General features: G+C 40.3%; 1 protein-coding gene and 2 long non-coding RNA genes across 5 annotated transcripts; 2 read left to right on the top strand and 1 right to left on the bottom strand.

The window, feature by feature from the left end:
• The first annotated feature begins 2,086 nt into the window (after positions 1–2,086).
• LOC134631503 (uridylate-specific endoribonuclease C-like) lies at positions 2,087–4,012 on the top strand. Its single transcript, XM_063479909.1, has 3 exons — positions 2,087–2,289; positions 2,434–2,584; positions 2,668–4,012. The coding sequence occupies exons 1-3, from the start codon at positions 2,141–2,143 to the stop codon at positions 2,941–2,943; spliced, it is 576 nt and encodes a 191-aa protein (XP_063335979.1). The 5' UTR covers positions 2,087–2,140; the 3' UTR covers positions 2,944–4,012.
• A 6,210-nt stretch (positions 4,013–10,222) lies between these two features.
• On the top strand, positions 10,223–13,989 carry LOC134631506 (uncharacterized). 3 transcript variants are annotated; one of them, XR_010573715.1, is made up of 4 exons: positions 10,223–10,556; positions 10,929–11,044; positions 11,554–11,670; positions 13,886–13,989. It is a non-coding gene; the product is annotated as an uncharacterized LOC134631506 (long non-coding RNA). The 3 variants fall into 3 exon arrangements; XR_010573714.1 differs by lacking the exon at positions 13,886–13,989 and having other exon boundaries at positions 11,554–13,470; XR_010094407.1 differs by lacking the exon at positions 13,886–13,989 and having other exon boundaries at positions 10,223–10,512; positions 11,554–13,470.
• Positions 13,637–17,292, bottom strand: LOC134631505 (uncharacterized). Its single transcript, XR_010094406.1, has 3 exons — positions 17,121–17,292; positions 13,921–14,387; positions 13,637–13,826 (listed from the first exon to the last, which is right to left on the bottom strand). It is a non-coding gene; the product is annotated as an uncharacterized LOC134631505 (long non-coding RNA).
• Positions 17,293–18,258: the final 966 nt, after the last annotated feature.

An 18,258-nucleotide genomic window follows, 5' to 3' on the forward strand; every position in this document is an offset into this window, starting at 1 on the left:
CGTGAGTGAGTGTGCATGTGGGTGTGGGTGTGTCGTAACAGTCAAAGCACTGTGTGTGTTTCTGTGTACGTGACTTCCTGGGGGTCATAAAAGTAATCTCCTCACCCAAGCTACACCAGATTCCTCTACACAACATAGAAAACAGAGTTAACATATTACAAATATTGAGACCCCCACTCTGCATCCACTGGGTCGTTGGCCTCTTGTTGTCTTACATTTACAGATCAGGTGGAGAGTCTCCTGCAAACCTACTTCAAAGTTATGGCAATTATGAACTTTTATTAAAGGTACAAGCATCAGCATCAGCAATCCCCCAACTGTAGCTTCCTGTCTCCTTTTATGACACCAGACCATAAATTCCTTTCTCTCTAAACAATTACACACACTCTCAGGCCTACAGCTAAACCAAACTGAAACACAGACCAATCCTTCCTTATTACTGTGATCTAAACAAATTTAACACATTACATTCTAATAATTATTTTCTTGTACTCACACAGTCCACAGTCTGTACAGCTCCGGTCTCAGCTGTTCCCAGCCTTTTCCGCTCCTCTCCTGTCTCACTAAAAAAGGGAAGGAAACCATCATCAGACCAAACGCCATCAGCTGTGTTCTCACCTGCCTCTTCAGTACCGCCCCGTTGAGCTCACTGCACCACTCCTCCCCTGCAGCCAAGCCCGGGACCACACCTCCACCACACTTGTGTTATTCTGTGCTTAGTTAATATTAGTGTGTTTTTGTTTTCCCCCTATTGTGTGTAAATGGTTTGGCCAAACCACTATAAAAACTACCCTCTTGTGTCTTTGTAATTAGGTCAGTTTATGAGTTAAGTTGTGTCCACTTTGTTTAAGTTTCTGGAAATTACTTTTTGTGGAGTTACATTTAGTTGACCTCTTGTATGGGCCTGCTAATTATGTTTTTGAATTTTGTCTTTGAACCTTTTGAGGGTTAAAATAAAGAGAACCCTTCTTTGAAGACATTTTTCCTGTGTCCTCTATGCCTTGGCTGCTTGGTCCCTCACACTCAGGATCGCAACCACGAAGAAGCCAGAAAGAAAATGGAGGAGGACGTCAGATATTAGAGGATTACTTCTCTTTAATAACACAGCTAAAGAGAATATGATTCACAGAATCATCCCAGAACAGAACACAGATAGGTGAGGTGCACAAAGTTTATTATCATCCCCAGCCAGTTGTGGCAGATGGCTTCCCCTCCCTGAGCCTGGTTCTGTGGGAAGTTTCTTCCCATTAAAAAGGGTTTTTTCTTCACACTGTCGCCAAGTGATTGCTCACAGTGGTTGTCTTATTGTTCTGTGGGGTCTTTACCTTACAATATTCAAGTTTCGAGTTTCTTCCATCTCACCCTATCCCCAAAATCTTCTTCTGTCACACCAACCCTCTGCATGTCCTCCTCCACTATATCAGTGAACTTTTTCTGCCTTCTTCCTCTTTAAATCTTCAGCATCAGTTTTTCCAACATATCCAGTATCCCTCCTCTGGACATGTACAAATCATCTCAACCTGCTGAGTTGTCCCCCTGATGTACTCATTTGTAATCTTCTCCATCCTGATCACTCCCAGAGAAAATCGTAACATCTTCAGCTTCACCTCCTGTCTTTTTGGCAGTGCCACCATCTCCAAATCATACATCACAGCAGGTCTCACTGCCATCTTGTAAACCTTCCCTTTCTCTCTTGCTGCTACCCTGCTGTCACAAATCACCCTGACACTCAACTCCACCCTCACTGCACCCTGTTCTTAAACACATGAAACTTGCACCACTGGATGAACCAGATGACTGCAGGTAACATTTGGACAAAAAGTCTCATGACTCCATCTTTAGGGCTTAGTTAGATTAACTATTTAATATGTTAAGGTCAATACATATTCATTCCAAAGGCACTCTTATAATGTAGATTAAATAAAATGTTGACATAACATATAGAGGTATGATTCATTTTTTAAAGAGTTAAATGTTGTAATTACATGAACAAAAGTGCTTTATTCCAAGATGGGATCAGGGTTTTAACACCTTTTATACTCATGTTTTTTATAATTATTTTATGTGTAAAAGCTCAAAATAATGACATAAATACATCTGTTCATGTTATTATCATAATAAAAACATTATTATTATTATTATGACGACACTTTTCATCAATGATGTTTCGCCACAGCGGGCTCATCAGTACCTGGTGAGAAAAGGTCAATCCAGCTCTGACTTGAGGCTGTTCAAGAAACAGCTCAACTTGATCTGGTTCCACCTCTACCACAGGCAGAGAAACACAGGGTGAGATCTCCTCCTGCCAACCATCCCGCTTTAACTTTGTCCAGTTGTTAAATTCATCCATGAGATTCTGCAACACTATAATTTAATAATCATTTCTTTGGTAAGAAGTATGTGTGTTTCTGTTCTTAAACTGATCATCACCAGCCTGGACTCCAGTGGATTTGAACATGTGTTTGTTGGCGAGACAAAATCAGGAACAGAAATCATTGGCTTTCACAACTGGGTCCAGTTCTACCTGCAAGAGAAAAACCAACACTTGGACTACAAAGGATATAAGGCCAGGGAGCATGATTTGGTAAGAATAACAGTTCACCAGACAGAAGAGATTCATTTCCTTCGTTGGTAACATATCCATTAATGTTCATGCTTTTGTCACAGCCTGATCAAGATGACCACGTTCTCAACCTCCAGTTCAGCTGGCACGGTGTGGTGAAGCCCGTTGGCAGCGCCTTCATCGGCACCAGCCCCGAGTTTGAGATGGCCGTCTTCACCATCGTCTTCCTCATGAACACGGAGAGAAGCACCACAGTTGTGGTCAACATTGACCAGTGTCAGATGGAGCTGGTGGTGATCAGACACGGGCGCTCACTCGGGACAGCGTACCCCAAACTGCTCAGCAGCAACGGCAGACATGTCAGGCAGCACGCGCACTGATGTGATCCATCATTTTATTTACTTCTGATCAAAACTAATCTTTGTTCAGCAATACGTGGCCTCATTAATACGGAACTGACCTGCCTAATGTACTGCAAAGGACATTTACATGTATTTCAAGATCACTGTGACCTCAGTAGCTTTCAATAAAATGTTATTTTGGAGTTCAACATTTTTATTTTGCACAGTTTTCTTTAGAAAACAAGTCTTTCTAGTCATTTACATTTATTCAATGTAATATATATAGAACATAGAACTGTGGCATGACCCTTGTGGGGACAGTAAAAGCAAACAAAAGGGAGATCCCGCAAGTGATGAAAAGTAAAGAAAATCATGTGTCCTTCCTCCCTGCTTCAAAAAAGAAGGTTGTCCTGCTCCTGTCATCCATGCACAGACAACCAAGCATAGGACCCACTGAAAACCTGAAGTGATTGGATTTTAAAACCAAGCAAAGGTGGTGTTGATACTTTTGACCAGATGTGCACTCACATGGCTGTGGAAGAAAAACCAAGAAATGGCCCCTTTGCGTCTTCTATGGCATGATCATTGTTGGTGTGATGAACTCGTGGATCATTCACAATAAGAATGCAGTGAAGAGAGGTGACAACCACATGCCTTATATGCAGGCTTTGGCACCGGCACTTATGAAACCATTGGCAGAGTAGAGGCTCCCCTCTTCAAATCTGACACGTCAACTCACAGTCCTGATCTGTATCGTGCTCAACATCCCTACCCTTGTCACTCTTGCAGGTGACAAGGGTAGGACCTGCAAGGACCTGTCCAAGCCTGACTGCCCCGCAGGCTTGGACAGGAAGTGTGTCCATGCCATTATTACCCTGCGTGTACTGACAGCATGTAAGGCAGGGGTGTCAAACTCAATTGCACAAGGGGCCAAAACTCAAGGCACACTTTAGGTCGCGGGCCAAAGAAGATAAACATTTATTGAACACACTAAAACAATGTTTTTAAACATAAATATGAATAAAAACAGATAGGAATATTATTCCAGATTAAATACACTTATAAAATAAACTTTAAATATTTTGCTCTTCATAAAAATATATCCTGTCAAAATTATGGAAGTTAGAAATATGAACATGCTGCCAAAAACCCCAGAAAAAATAAATGAAAGCATACACAAGGTTCGAGCCGCATGTAGACGGAGCATTGCTTCAGGAATGGAACTAATAAACTGTGCGGGCCAGTGTCGTACTTTGCCTTGAGTGTATCATTACACTGCAGCTCCATCTGAATCTGCACTGGTGCAGTTCAGCAAAGTCCGCTGACTTGGTTCAACATTATTTGGCATCAGGGAAAGTGAGGCAGGTTGCACTGGTGCATTTGCAGTGATGGGAATAACAGCGTTACACGTAACGGCGTTACTAACGGCGTTACTTTTTTCAGTAACGAGTAATCTAACTAATTACTATTCCTAGCGTTACAACGCCGTTACAGTTACTAACAAGGAAACGCGGTCCGTTACTATTTTTCAACAAACAGACGGTTGAAGCTGTGTTCAGCTTACTGCATCTTATATCAGTTGCACGGAAGTAGCTGTAAGTAATCTGGACGCTACAGCTTTAAGCAGCTGCGCGCTCCCGCGGACGCGAAAATCACGATCACTGTCTAGCACAACACCTGGAGCTAAGGGGGTAAAACAATCGCATGAGTGCTGCTGTTTGACTGAGGAAGAATAAAGTAGTCGTGGTAAGCCAATCACATGACCACTTAAAGACAAAGCAACAAGGTGATATATACCAGTTTATAAATTATGTTGATAGGCCACGTAAAACCAGAGTCATGATAAACAAGATATACGCGGCGTTTTTTCCTCAATAGTTTCGTCACGTTTACTGTCTAAGGACAGTGCTAGCAAGCATTCTCTGCTTATGACCAAAACAAAAAAAAAAACAGCGGAAGTTTTAGGAGTGACGGCGAGAGAGAGAGAGAGAGAGAGAGCAGAAAAAGAGAGAGCGCGAGTTTTGAGATGTGAGAGATTTGTGACGTTTAGCGTGTTTGGAGTGTGTAGTTAATGTGTTGTCTTGTGTAGTTAGTGTGTAGTGTTGTGGATAGTTTTGTGTTGTGTGTCAGAACAATAAGGTGACTGCTGTCTCCAGGTAGAAACAGGAGTGATACACCTGCTGCTGTCAGGCCTGCAGGTATCAGGCTGTGATGTTCTCCTTTATAGTGGACAGAAATATTTGGAGTGGCACAAATAATTTGTGTGGCATCTTACTGAATGCAGAACAGCTGATTGTTCTGTAAATAGTTTGAAATGGTTATTTTAAAAAAGGGTAAAAGTAATCTTGTGCATAGGATTTTAAAATTGACAATTTATAGTTGCATTTAAAGTTATGAAATATGATTCATTAAAGATGTTTGTGGTTGTTACAGTAAAAAATATAACTTTTTCTACCCTGATTTTATGGTTTTTGTCTGATTTTAGATCAACTGTGTTAATACAGTATGTCAAAATGAAAACATGACTGTAAATTCAGACACGTGAGGTTGTGCTGAAAAGGATGATACCAAACAAGGCAAAGTAAATAGTTTTTAAAGGTGAAATGTGGAGGGAAAATCAAAAGTAGTTAAAATGGCCAGTTATACCCTGGACCCCAGAGGGTTAAACTTTTTTTTTAAAGTAACGCAATAGTTACTTTTCAAGTAATTAATTACTTTTAGGATATTGTAACTCAGTTACTAACTCAGTTACTTTTTTGAAGAAGTAACTAGTAACTATAATTGAATTACTTTTTCAAAGTAACTTGCCCAACACTGTGCATTTGTGACAGCTTCACTTGAAATGCCTTCACTGCATCATACATGCCATGTCCATGAACTGACAGGTTTCCTTGCTGAGCTCAAAAACTCTATATAGAATTTTTTATCCCAACTCAGCCAACGGACCTCTGTATGATATGGAATGTCGGCAAACTCTGAATCTATTTCCCACATAAAAGACTGAAATTGACGGTGATTTAAACTTTTAGCTCAGATAAAATTTACTGTTTGCGTTACAGTGATCATTACATGCTCCATTTTTAGGACTTTACCACACAGCCTTTCCTGGTGTATGATGCAGTGATATGCTGTTAACTCACCGGTACAGTTCTCCACCTGCATCTTTACTCGCATCCTGCTGACTAGTCCGCTTTTTTCACCGCACAACACCGGCGCTCCATCTGTTGTAAGTCCAACAAGTTTGTCCCAGGGCAGTTTCATGTCGGTTACACTTTGACATACGTTTTAAAAAATGTCTTTTCCTGTCGTTGTCCCGTGCATCGATTTAACGTTCAATATTTCCACTCCACGGATGAAGATGGCCAGCTGTGCAATGTCCATCATGTCTGTACTTTCATCCACAGCAAGAGAGGATGCAATAAAGTTTTTGCTTCTTTCACACAACTGTGTTCTTAAATCAGTGGCCATCTCACAAACCCGATCAGCAATCGTATTTCTCTTCAGGCTCACATTTGCCAAAATCTGCCTTTTGCCTGGACACAAGACGTCGCACAGCTTCATCATGCAGCTCTTCAGAGTGGTACCGGGCTGATTTGGTTATCTCCTCTGCTACAATAAAATTTGCTTTCACAACAGCTTCACTTTGTGATTTTGCTCTGGTGAAAAAAGGTCTGCTGAAATGTCAGATTCTTCTTTAGACTTCTACTTTCTGTAGCTTTTGCTCTGCATTTAGGTTTTTCAGCTTATCTTGACGTTTTGTCTTGTAGTGCCGTCTTAACTTAAATTCCTTAATTACAGCCACATTAACTCCACTAATAAGACACACGGGTTTACCAGCAATGTCTGTAAACATATATTCAGTCTCCCTCTGGCGCTGAATGGCTCTGTTATCAGAATCAACTTTTCTCTCCACCATTGTGAGCGGCTAGCTTCACAATAACAGAGGTTTGACTTGATTGACGCGGGAATGTTCCCGGTTAGCCGAGAGTTCAGCAAGGAGGCTGCAGCGCTGCATTACGGGATCTGTAGTTTGTATATTATTAGCGCCTCATATCGCCGGGCCATGCATAACAATAATAGTACATCCATATAAAATGATCTCGCGGGCCGGATATAAATGTACGCCGGGCCGGATGTGGCCCGCGGCCCTTGACTTTGACACATGTGCCTTAAACCTAGCTTTGGACTGCACAGGGTTCTCAGGGAGAGAATATTGAGAGACCTGTAGCTTGCTGCTGTCAACAACCTTCTACTGCGTAGCAGCATTTCTTATTTAGCTTTCTGTTTTTCTTCTTTTTTTCCACATACAGTCTACATACAATGTACATACAGGGTAATGACTGTGAATGCTTGGTGGGATGCTTCTATGCTGGTAAGGAGATGTCATTTCAGGACTTAAACCAGACTCTAAGAAATTGCTGTGTCTAATTTTGCGATGCTGCGAGTAACAAACTGGGTTCAGTTTGGAGGTTGAAGAGGAACTTTCCCTCACCAGGCCGACAGCCATCTGTGCCACAGTTTATCTCATGCAGCGCAGTGTTAATTTTAAAATGATCAAATACTTTGGACAATGTATATTCTTCAATGACAAAAAATACAAGTGTTCATTTAAGCAAATAAACAGAGCCGTAAGAGATGTTTTTCAGAAATTGTTGTCTTTATTTTGATTTGCCACTAACAAATTTTTTTAACTTTGTAGTTTTTGTTGTGCTCTCTATTATGTGAAACCCTCACCTAATTTGTTATGTTTTTTAACAAATTAAACCCCAACAATCAAATGATCCCCTGTGAGCAAGCACTAGGCACGGTGGAAAGGAAAAACTCCCTTTAAACAGGAAGAAACCTTTGACAGAACCAGGCTCAGGAAGGGGCAGCCATCTGTCACGACTGGTTGGGGGGTGAGAGGCAAAAGAAAAGAAAAATGAGAGCACAAGTTAGCTATATGTTGCTCATGTTGTCTAACATGAACAGCGTATGGTTTTCTGGGCTGTGGATGAAAAGCAGTCCATCATTACTAGTCTTTAAAAGGGAACTAATCCATCACCAGGGTAGCAATATGGCTCAACGAGGCCATAGACAGAGTCAAACAAGCAATCGCTGTTAAGCATTGAAAAGCCCCAGTAAGCTGCAGGTATAATAAGGCCTACTGCAGCAATACCTAAACCTATTTTAAGTAGGCGTTTAGCACCATGACGCCATGAACCACTAGTCGGAACCACGTCAGGAGGTTGTTCTGAGACAGGAGAATCGAGCTCTTCGGGTTGAAGACCAAGATTCTCCTGTGTCGGGACCACATCTAGAGATGGTTCTGAGACAGGAGAAACAAGCTCCTCGGGTTCAGGAGCAAGATTCTCCTGTGTCGGGACCACATCTAGAGATGGTTCTGAGACTGGAGAAACAAGCTCCTCAGGTTCAGGAGCAAAATCCTCCAGCTGCAGAGCCTCCAGAGATTCCACCTGTGACTGTTTTTCGTCCTTAGCCTGTCTCACCCTACACTGAAGAATAGATATTTCTTTTTTCAGCTCAACTATCATTTCTGTCTTGTGATCTATTTCTCTATTCTGTTTTTCTATTATCTCTTCTTTTTTTGTTATTTTATGGTGAGTTTCTCCCACTTCGTGCTCAAGTCTCTCTAACGCTTCCTTGAGATCTGCGTTCTCTTTCTTTTGTTCGTTTCTCTCACTTTCGATCTGAGACAACTCAGCAGCAATGCTGCTGTTCTGCTCAAGGAGAGATTCTTCCATTCCCAGAAAGTCATGGTGCATCGTCTGAATGGTGTTAACCTGCTCCTGCATTCTAGCCTCCAGAGATTCCACCTGTGACTGTTTTTCGACCTGAGCCTGTCTCACCCTACACTGAAGCTCAACTATCATTTCTGTCTTGTGATCTATTTCTCTATTCTGTTTTTCTATTATCTCTTCTTTTTTTGTTATTTTATGGTGAGTTTCTCCCACTTGGTGCTCAAGTCTCTCTAACGCTTCCTTGAGATCTGCGTTCTCTTTCTTTTGTTCGTTTCTCTCACTTTCAATCAGTGACAGCTGAGCAGCAATGCTGCTGTTCTGCTTGAGGAGATATTCTTCTTTTTCCATAAAGTCATGGTGCATCGTCTGAATGGTGTTAACCTGCTCCTGCATTTTGGCCTCCAGAGATTCCACCTGTGACTGTTTTTCGTCCTTAGCCTGTCTCACCCTACACTGAAGAATAGATATTTCTTTTTTCAGCTCAACTATCATTTCTGTCTTGTGATCTATTTCTCTATTCTGTTTTTCTATTATCTCTTCTTTTTTTGTTATTTTATGGTGAGTTTCTCCCACTTCGTGCTCAAGTCTCTCTAACGCTTCCTTGAGATCTGCGTTCTCTTTCTTTTGTTCGTTTCTCTCACTTTCGATCTGAGACAACTCAGCAGCAATGCTGCTGTTCTGCTCAAGGAGAGATTCTTCCATTCCCAGAAAGTCATGGTGCATCGTCTGAATGGTGTTAACCTGCTCCTGCATTCTAGCCTCCAGAGATTCCACCTGTGACTGTTTTTCGACCTGAGCCTGTCTCACCTGACATTGGAGATTGCATATTTCTTGTACCTGCTTAACTATCAGTTTCTGGTTTTGCACTATTTCCCTACTCTGTTTTTCTATTATCTCATTTTTTGTTGTTGTTTCAATATGAGCTTTCTCCACTTGGTACTCAAGAGTCTCTAAAGTTTTCTTGAGTTTTGCGTTCTCTTTCTTTTGTTCGTTTCTCTCACTTTCAATCAGTGACAGCTGAGCAGCAATGCTGCTGTTCTGCTCAAGCAGAGATGCTTCCTTTTCCTGAAATTCATGGAGCATCATCCGAAGTCTTCTAACCTCTGCTTGCAAATTTTTATTCTCTGCAACAATTAGAGCTTCGAAGTCATCTGACTGTTGAGTCACTCTTTCAAGCTCAACCATGCTTTCTGTAAAATGGAAATTCTTTTCATGCACGTCTCTACACTTGTGTTCACGCTCATCTTTAAAGCGATAGTAATTTTTTTTGTAATAATTCTTTTTGCGCTTTAGGGTGCTCAACTCCAACTGGAGTTCTTGTATTTTCATTTGATGGTCCCTAGGCTCCGATATTTCTCTCTCCACTAACCCATATAGTTTGTGTGATTCCGCTGGAATCTCTCTGTCAGACTGTGAATTATTAAATGTTTGGTGTGACATTTCTTTAAATGTTTAATGCAAAGTGTCGACAAGAAAAAATGTTAGCTTAATTGTTTAAATTTAAAGATAGTCCCTTTCTGAAAGGTTTCTGGTTTGCAAAACACAACTCGCTGTCTCTGAAAATGCTCCAAGTAAAACTGTGTTTGCAAAGGTGAAGAGGGGGTATTTAAGGACTTTTGTGGCCGCACATTTGACGTCAGCGCTCTTTGATCCTTTGATCCTTTAGAACGTGATGTCACGGCAGGGGGCGTGGTCAGGATTTTAGGTCGAGGCGCCACATTAGCAGGCGAAGCAAATGTTTGCTGTGTTTTTCGGTCATATTACGGTACGGAGCGAGCGCTCGCAAAAGTAACTCGGGATCTCGCAAAAGTTTTGCCACAAGAGGACATCATCCACATGCAACAATACAAAGTACGAAGAAAATTCCGTAAGTGAAAGAACAAGACAGCATAAAACACCGGGGTTGAGAAGGCGAGTAACTTGTTGAAAAACACTTGTTGTATATGCAAGCCTTTAATGTTAACTCTTGTAAATATGTTCAGGTTAATTAACATAACGGGTTAAGTGCACATATGTTTTGAAATTTCATAATGTTATCTGGCTGTGCCGTTACCATGGTAACGTGGACGTCACTGTAGTACATCCTTTTACTCTTGTGAGTCATGTAGGCTGAAAATAAAGAGGTGTACCTTTTTTCAATTTCTTAAAATCTATTGACTTTGCAGACTTTTTAAAAAACATTTATGATTTTTAATAGGCTAAGGTAAAAGATTGAAGAAGAGTCTCATAAACTTGAAGGGTTAAGGTGTCTGCTGTCAGTTAATGCAGTACTTCCTCCTTCAGAAAGCCGACCTAAATGGATTACTATTGATGGTTTCCTGCTCCCATTGTCTTCAGCTAATGGCTTGTCCACACCACATATGCAGTCCATACACGAGGAAGCACCCCAGATTGCACAGGTAAGATGGATCAATTCAGGCAACCATGAACACCTATCTTTACAGACTGAAGAGATGCCAAATTGGCATGCCATTTTCTAAGGATATGGCACTTTGTAGGTCCATTTGAATTAAAAGGATATTTTCAATTGAGAGACTATTTCGGCGTTTAAAATTAAGATAAAATTAAATAGGAAATTTAGTCTTGAAATTATTTACATAACACCATAGTGACACATTATTTTGGTGTAACTATTGTCTTCTCTACCTGTTTTGAACAGAAGTGAGTCCTCTCATAATCAGCATGTAAAGAACACTTGTATAATTTTCTGTGAGGCATAGTAGGAGCTCCATCAGGCCAAAATGGTAATGTTATATATAAATTGTCAGTGCAACCATGGTTTGGGAATGGAGAGACAACTAAAATGAGACAAATAAATTTCAAACATATTCAGAACATTGATATTTTGGAATCTGTATAATTCATTTACATTTCTTATGGAACATGCATGTTTTTTTCTTGTACCCAGGAACATGGACTGAATTTCATCGCACAAGTTTTGCCTTTAAATTCAAGCAACCAACTTTCCCCATCAAATTCAGGAGATCCACAGAGCCCCCTACGTGTGTCAATTCGCAGGATAAAGGTTGTTGATGATCTTTTGGCTGTATTTATGGACAGTAGCATAATGAATGTGTCTTTAAAGATGAACTTTGTAAATGAAAATGCTGTTGATGATGCTGGGGTGTCAAGGAAGGTTTACACTGCATTTTGGGAGCAATTTTTGGAACAGTATGAAGGTGAAACTGAACGAGTTCCAAGGCTGAAGCCAGACTTTTGTGAGGCTAAAAGGCAAGCAGTTGGGCAGATATGGGTGAAAGGCTTACTAGATCATGGTGTCTTTCCTGTGAGGCTGTCAAAGGCATCAGTTGATGTAGACATTCTGATTACATCGTTTCTCAACGATCTCCCTCCCTCGATCAGCTGTTGAGAAGGCTCTCCAAGGCACATTGGATGAAAATGATGAAGAGGACCTGCTTCACCTTTTTACAAGGATGGGTTCCCACTTCCCACCACCTAAGAACAACATGCATCCTGCCATTGAAACAATAGCTCATAAGGCCATTCTCAAAGAGCCAAAGTATATAATGGATTGCTTCTCCACACCCAAGGCACGTCTGCAGCTGAAACTGTCAGACAAGGAAAGTGACTTGTCTCTGTATGAGACAAAGAAGGCCACAGGCAAAAGAGTAGTGCAGCTATTTGAAACAACAAAATTGATGCTGTCTCACGGAGAACAGACAACCTTTAACCATCTTCAGCATTATGTCAAAAACACTGATGAAACAAAGCTGAAAAAATCCTGCACTTCTGCACAGGATCTCCTGTGATCTGTCTTGACAAAATTTTGGTGTGTTTTAATGTTGAAACTGGGCTCAACGGAAGGCCTGTTGCTCATACCTGTGGAGCTACCCTTGAAGTGCCATTTACTTACAGTTCTTATCCTGAATTTTGCACCGAGTTCGACAATATCCTTTCCAGCAATTACTTTGAAATGGACATCATTTGAACTTGATGTGTGTACTAATGGTTACAGCTGTAATTGTTATATGTATGATTATCCTTGAGTTCATAAATTCTGTCTTTTTTTATTTATCATTGAAGCATTTGATACATTCAGCCGTATAGTGAGCAGTCATCAATTTAATTTTCTGATGGTTGTATGTTACCTCAGATTTCACAAGGACTTTTTCTTGTTTAAAATGCTTTGAAAATGACTTTTCCTCTGCTAATGTGTTTCCTCTTTTTTGATAAATGAGTTCAAATAAAAGCAGCTCCAGTTATTCAGATATTTTAAGATAAAATAATTTTTTTAACTGTTCTCCATTTTCTTCCACGGTCCATATTCTTTAGTCCATCCATCTCTTAAACGTTAATGTTGATTCAGAACAAAACCCTTACTTCAGCTCGATGCTGAGAAACTGAACATTTTAACACGGGGATCTAAGAGGGCTGGCTGGCTTTTGACTCCAGCACACCAGAGACTGACCAGAAACTGATCGCTCCTGATATGAGCGTCACTTATGGGTGCCGTAATAGCATTTGATCTTCTGATGAGGTCACATCTCCACTTTCTCCCCCCTCACATTTCCAAAATGAGCTTCTTCATGAATCATTTATTTTGTGGCCACACACCGTCCTGACTTCAACATGATTTCAGCATAAAACGTTCCTGCTGGTGAATCATCAACAGTGCTTATCACGCATGACTGATGTAGTAGAATAGAATTAATAGAATTCATGCATCATCTTAGTAAGAATTTAATGTATCAAATGAAGGATATGTTTGGAGAAAGAGTTTCTAACAGTGTCTTTTTGTTCCTTACAGTGGTTAACTGTGTAACTTTAACATCTCAAACTTTAAACTTTCAAACCACCAGATTTTTTTAGCATTAAACAAAAAGCTGTTTTTAATATTGGCTTTTATTTCTCCATATAAAATGAAACAGAAGCTTTTCAGGTATCTTGGAGGCATTTGTGATGAGATGAAAAGATGTGGAAATCTGTTCAGCATGGCTTATTTCTGTGTGTCCTCAAGTGGCAGACCCAAAACACCATCCACATTTTAGGATTAGGATTTCACTTTATTGTCATTACACATGTATAAATACAGATAAGGGTGGAATGGTAGAATAATTGGGCTGTTTATATCACCCGCTGCAGTGCCTTGCGGTCAGCAGCAGATCAATTCCCATGACAAAGTGGTCAGGATTCTACAGCGCATCCTGGTATTACCTCACCCTGTGAGGATTTTAATATGTCAGATTATATTCTTTTTTTTTTTATACATTTGTCAACAGAACACAAGTTTCCACTGAAATCACAGAAAACATACCTGCCAGAATCCTTTGGTTGTTCCATATCCACCTGCACAGGAAACACCGGCAGGAAGACCAGGCCAGTGTTTCTTACAGACCTTTGGTTCAATGACAGACACGTCCACCACCATCGGCTCATCAACAGGTTCGCCATCAGTTTCAATTTTCCCCATCCAGCCATAGAATAGTAACACATATAGAAACATATTTTCATGTAAAAACTCTTTTAAAAATATAATTATTCTACAAATACATCACATGAAACTGATGCTGCTTTCAATGATGTCATTACCATGTTCAGGATGAACTTCATGAACAGGAAATCTAACTCACAACCGGTCACAGTGTGCAGCAGTGAGCACAAAGTCTTCAGTGATGAGGAATTCTCCACAGACATGTTGACCCTTGTTATTCTGCACTGATCCCATGTAGGGTATCGAGTTCTCCAGAGCTTTTGTTCCATGAATAATTCCTGTTGCAAACTCTGGTAAATAAAAAAAAAGAAGATGATAAAGTTAGTGTGCCGTTTACAGCTGTAAGATAAATCAGGTATGTCTTTGATGTCTCACTGATGCCTTGTAGACATGGTAGAAAACAAAGAAGAAACTTGTGAAGACAGTGCATGGTGCCAGCAGGAAACTCAAACTGTCCTTTACTCAGTAGAAAGACTTTTATACATCACGCGTCTTAGTTTGAAGGCTGGTCTATCGTTATCATCTCGACTTCCTGTAATGCCAACCTCTCTGCAGTGCAGGTTTGATTTACCATTATCTAATGTCAAAAGGGGGATGGTGCGTTACAAGGCAGCGAGAGAGACAGAAAGGCAGGAGAGTTCAGGTAAGAGTTGGATTTTAAATAGAGGGACTGTGACTGAAAGAGAGAGAGAATTAATGTAAAGTCCCAGTCAAAAGTTTAAGACCACTTGAAAAATGGCCAAAAAAATAATATTTTGCATGGTTAGATCTTAACAAAGTTCCAAGTAGAGTTTCAACATGCGACAAGAAGAAGTGGGAGTGAGACAAAGCACTTTTTGAGCTTGCAATTTATGGAAAACAACGCTTACACTGAACCAGGCTGACAACAGACTGAAAAGTCCTCTTTCCCCAAAATTATTATTTTTTAACAGTTTTGTGAATCAGTTTTATTTACTTGAGCATGGCGAACATTTCTGTTTAATAAACAGTCAGAAAGTTAACATCCAGTCTACATGTGCATGAAAAGGTGTCATTTTGAACACCAGTTTATTTTTGGGGGGTGATTTAAATGTGTCACATCTGTAAATATGAAGGCAGGGAGCTTATTTACAAAAACCAGCTTGTATCAAACAACAGGCTGAGGGTTTGAGGGGGTTACTACTAGCACATAGAGGCCTCCTCTGTGCTACGATAAGCCAGCCAAACACTGGCTGTAGCTTCAGATGTCCTGCACAAACATGAGAGGCAGCAGTGCTCTTATAACACTCAGCAAGAAGGTGAAGATCAAAACTCAAAAAACTATTTTTGAGTTTATTGCTGTTTATTGCTTTATGTCCTCCTTTTAACTTTTTGTCCCTTGCATCGTATCCTTTCTAGGTTTTTAATGACGTTTGAGTTTTGTATTCTTCATGTATGAGTGTAGTTTTACAGTGGTTTAAAGACCCATCTAAGAATGGGCACAGTAAGAAAGCCTAGGCTACATATGTGCTTCTAGAAAGTGCTGCAGGAACAAACCTGAAATGCCTGAAATAAGTTTGCATTTTGCACTTACTGGTCCCTTTTCTCTCAAATCCTGTGGGTTATATTTTCTGAACAGTTCACAAGTTCTGTGGGTAAGTTACAAGTTACATTTTTGAGAGGTGGAAATAAAGCAAGTAAAAAGTAGACATAAAGCGAAAAATAGAGCAATCTACTAATAGTATTTCCTACATGAAAACTCTGTACAGAGAGGGTGGTAATCTCAAATCAGTTTCAGTAAGCATATTGTACATTAAACAGACAGTGATTTATCACATTGTACATTCGAAGTGAGGTGAGGTAGTGTTGTATTATTTTAAGCGTCCAGTGTTTTGTTTTGCCATCAGTCTGACTGTGGCAGGGAAGAAGCTGTTGAAAAACCTTGTTCTGTGTGTAATGATCCAGTCCGCTCTGTTGTGTCTCAGATTGTACAGTTTTTGTGTCTCAGCAGAGAGTGAGCTGGATGGTGTGAGTCCCAGATAATTCCCTCTGCTCTTTTTCGGCAGCATTGTACGTACAGAGACCATTGAAGGAAGTTTTGTCCCTATGATCTCTCTGCAGTCTTTATGACTCTTTGCAGAGCCTTCCTCTCTGCCTGTGTGATGTTCCCATACCAAACAGTGATGCCTGCAGTGAGGATCAGTCCTCTGTAAAAATAAGTAAATAAAAATCATGGGGGCGTCCTCTGACAGCGTGTTGTGCCTCAGGTAGAATTGGCCCTATATAAGTGTAATATTAGTTCTGCTTTTCTTTTCATGAGTGGAGCTGGACACAAAGAGCAGAGCGAACACGCATGATTAGTGTCATGTTCTTGTTCTTTTGCATGTTCACCTTATAACTGTGTGAGGTCTCTCTGCATACTCAGACTTCCTCCCACAGTCCAAAAACTTAATTAGTGATAATAAACTGGTCAAAGGTGTGAATGGTTTTCTCTGCTGATCTGGGAATCTGAGCAGAGCTCACCCTATGACAGCTGGCTCCAACACAACCCCAAACTGGACAATGAGTCGGAAATTAGATGGATCCACTAATATAAGAGTAAAAGCTTAAGCTTCTGCCCCAAAGGTAAATGTAAATAAAACAATACAGTCTACTTCTTGTATATTCTTAAAATAAAACCAAATAATATACTCTAAAGTATAAGACTAAAGTATTTGCTATATTAGAAGAGTAGAGTTTGCTACTCCCTTCACAGAAAAGTGCAAACCAGACTGAACCATAACAAAAGTTGGAGAACTGAGTGCAGAACTGAGGAAGGGTACAAAGGTCATTCAGTGTCAGCTCATCAAATGTCTCCCACCTGACCATGTGAGATTTTCTTGAAAAGTGACACTACAGCTAGATAAAAAGTTGTTCCTTTCATATTAAAGCTTTAATGTCTATTAAACATGTAAGGACGTTCCCCTTCACTCTGCATCTCTATGAGCTAACAGCCTCCACGCTAGCGTTAGCATCTCTGTGCTTGTGCTGCTAGACTTTCGGTCCTTTCCGGTCTTCATACTCACAGCTACGGTGTTGACAGGAGCCGCCAGCTCCTGTGGAGTCATGTCGCTAAACTGTCCTCCCAGGACCTCCATGGTGTAAAGTGGCGTAAACCTCAATGGTTTACTCCACTGCTAACACACAAAAACCTGTACCAACCGTCAGTGTTGACATCTTGCAAGCGTGACTCCTTTGTGTTGCACTCTAAAACGTCCGTACGACCGGAACCAAGAAAAGCATTCCGATTCTGTAACTCACAAGGACTGTATCGTTCTACTTTTTAAAAATTACGTCATATAATATTGTATTGTGACGCACAGTTACTCACAATTGCGTCACAAAAAGTAACTGTGCGATGCAAAAAACAGTACAATGAGACTTTAGAATCTTTCCTTTCTTACTTATTGGAGTTATTTATTTAATCTAAGTTCATATTCTCTCTCTCTCGCTCTCTCGTGTTTTCTTTGATGAACTACTGTGATAAAATTTTAAGAAGAATGAATGGCACGTGGTTCATTAGACTTAAGTCAGATGTCCTGCTCTAGAAGTGACATCTCCAGTTTCATTATTGACTGATGACTCCTCTACTTCTGGATCACCTATCAGTGCATTGAAAATATTTTGAAACCACCATTACTAAAATTTAACCTTGACTTCATTAATGTCAATCTAGTTAACACAAAAGTTAAACAGTAACAGTTAACTCACATTGTTTTGCTGGTGTAACCGTATTTATATGATTCCAGTTTTGTTATCTATGCATTTTTCTACACGTTACTGACTCCATGGCGCCCTCTTAGAGGTAATGTCAGACACAATACTGTGTACAATTACTGTGCATTAACATCCATGTATCTACTATACTGGGATATTTAAAAACACTATAAATGATTGACATATTAATTAAATTGCAATTCCATTTTATTTATATAGTGAAAAATTTTAACCTTTGGGTCTTGGAGGGTTGAGCTTGGCCTGCTATGATTGATGTAGGAAGCTCTTTGCCCAACTGATTAACATTCCCAAGGCCACAAGGTGGTCTAGGACGTTGGCTGTTGCTTTTTCTGTCTCCTTTAATCAGGAGATGCAGATAAGCAAATCATCAGGGATCTTTATTCTCAGCAGGATTATTGAGGTCAAGGATGGCCTTGTCACCTCGTA

Source organism: Pelmatolapia mariae, linkage group LG7 (assembly GCF_036321145.2).
Source record: "Pelmatolapia mariae isolate MD_Pm_ZW linkage group LG7, Pm_UMD_F_2, whole genome shotgun sequence".
In the NCBI taxonomy this organism is placed as follows: domain Eukaryota; kingdom Metazoa; phylum Chordata; class Actinopteri; order Cichliformes; family Cichlidae; genus Pelmatolapia; species Pelmatolapia mariae.

Coding starts and splice junctions, on each gene's coding strand:
- LOC134631503 (XM_063479909.1), top strand. CDS start 2,141: ATGACGACACTTTTCATCAATGATGTTTCGCCACAGCGGGCTCATCAG. Junction 2,290..2,433: donor CACAGGCAGAGAAACACAGG/GTGAGATCTCCT, acceptor GATCATCACCAG/CCTGGACTCCAGTGGATTTG. Junction 2,585..2,667: donor AGGCCAGGGAGCATGATTTG/GTAAGAATAACA, acceptor CTTTTGTCACAG/CCTGATCAAGATGACCACGT.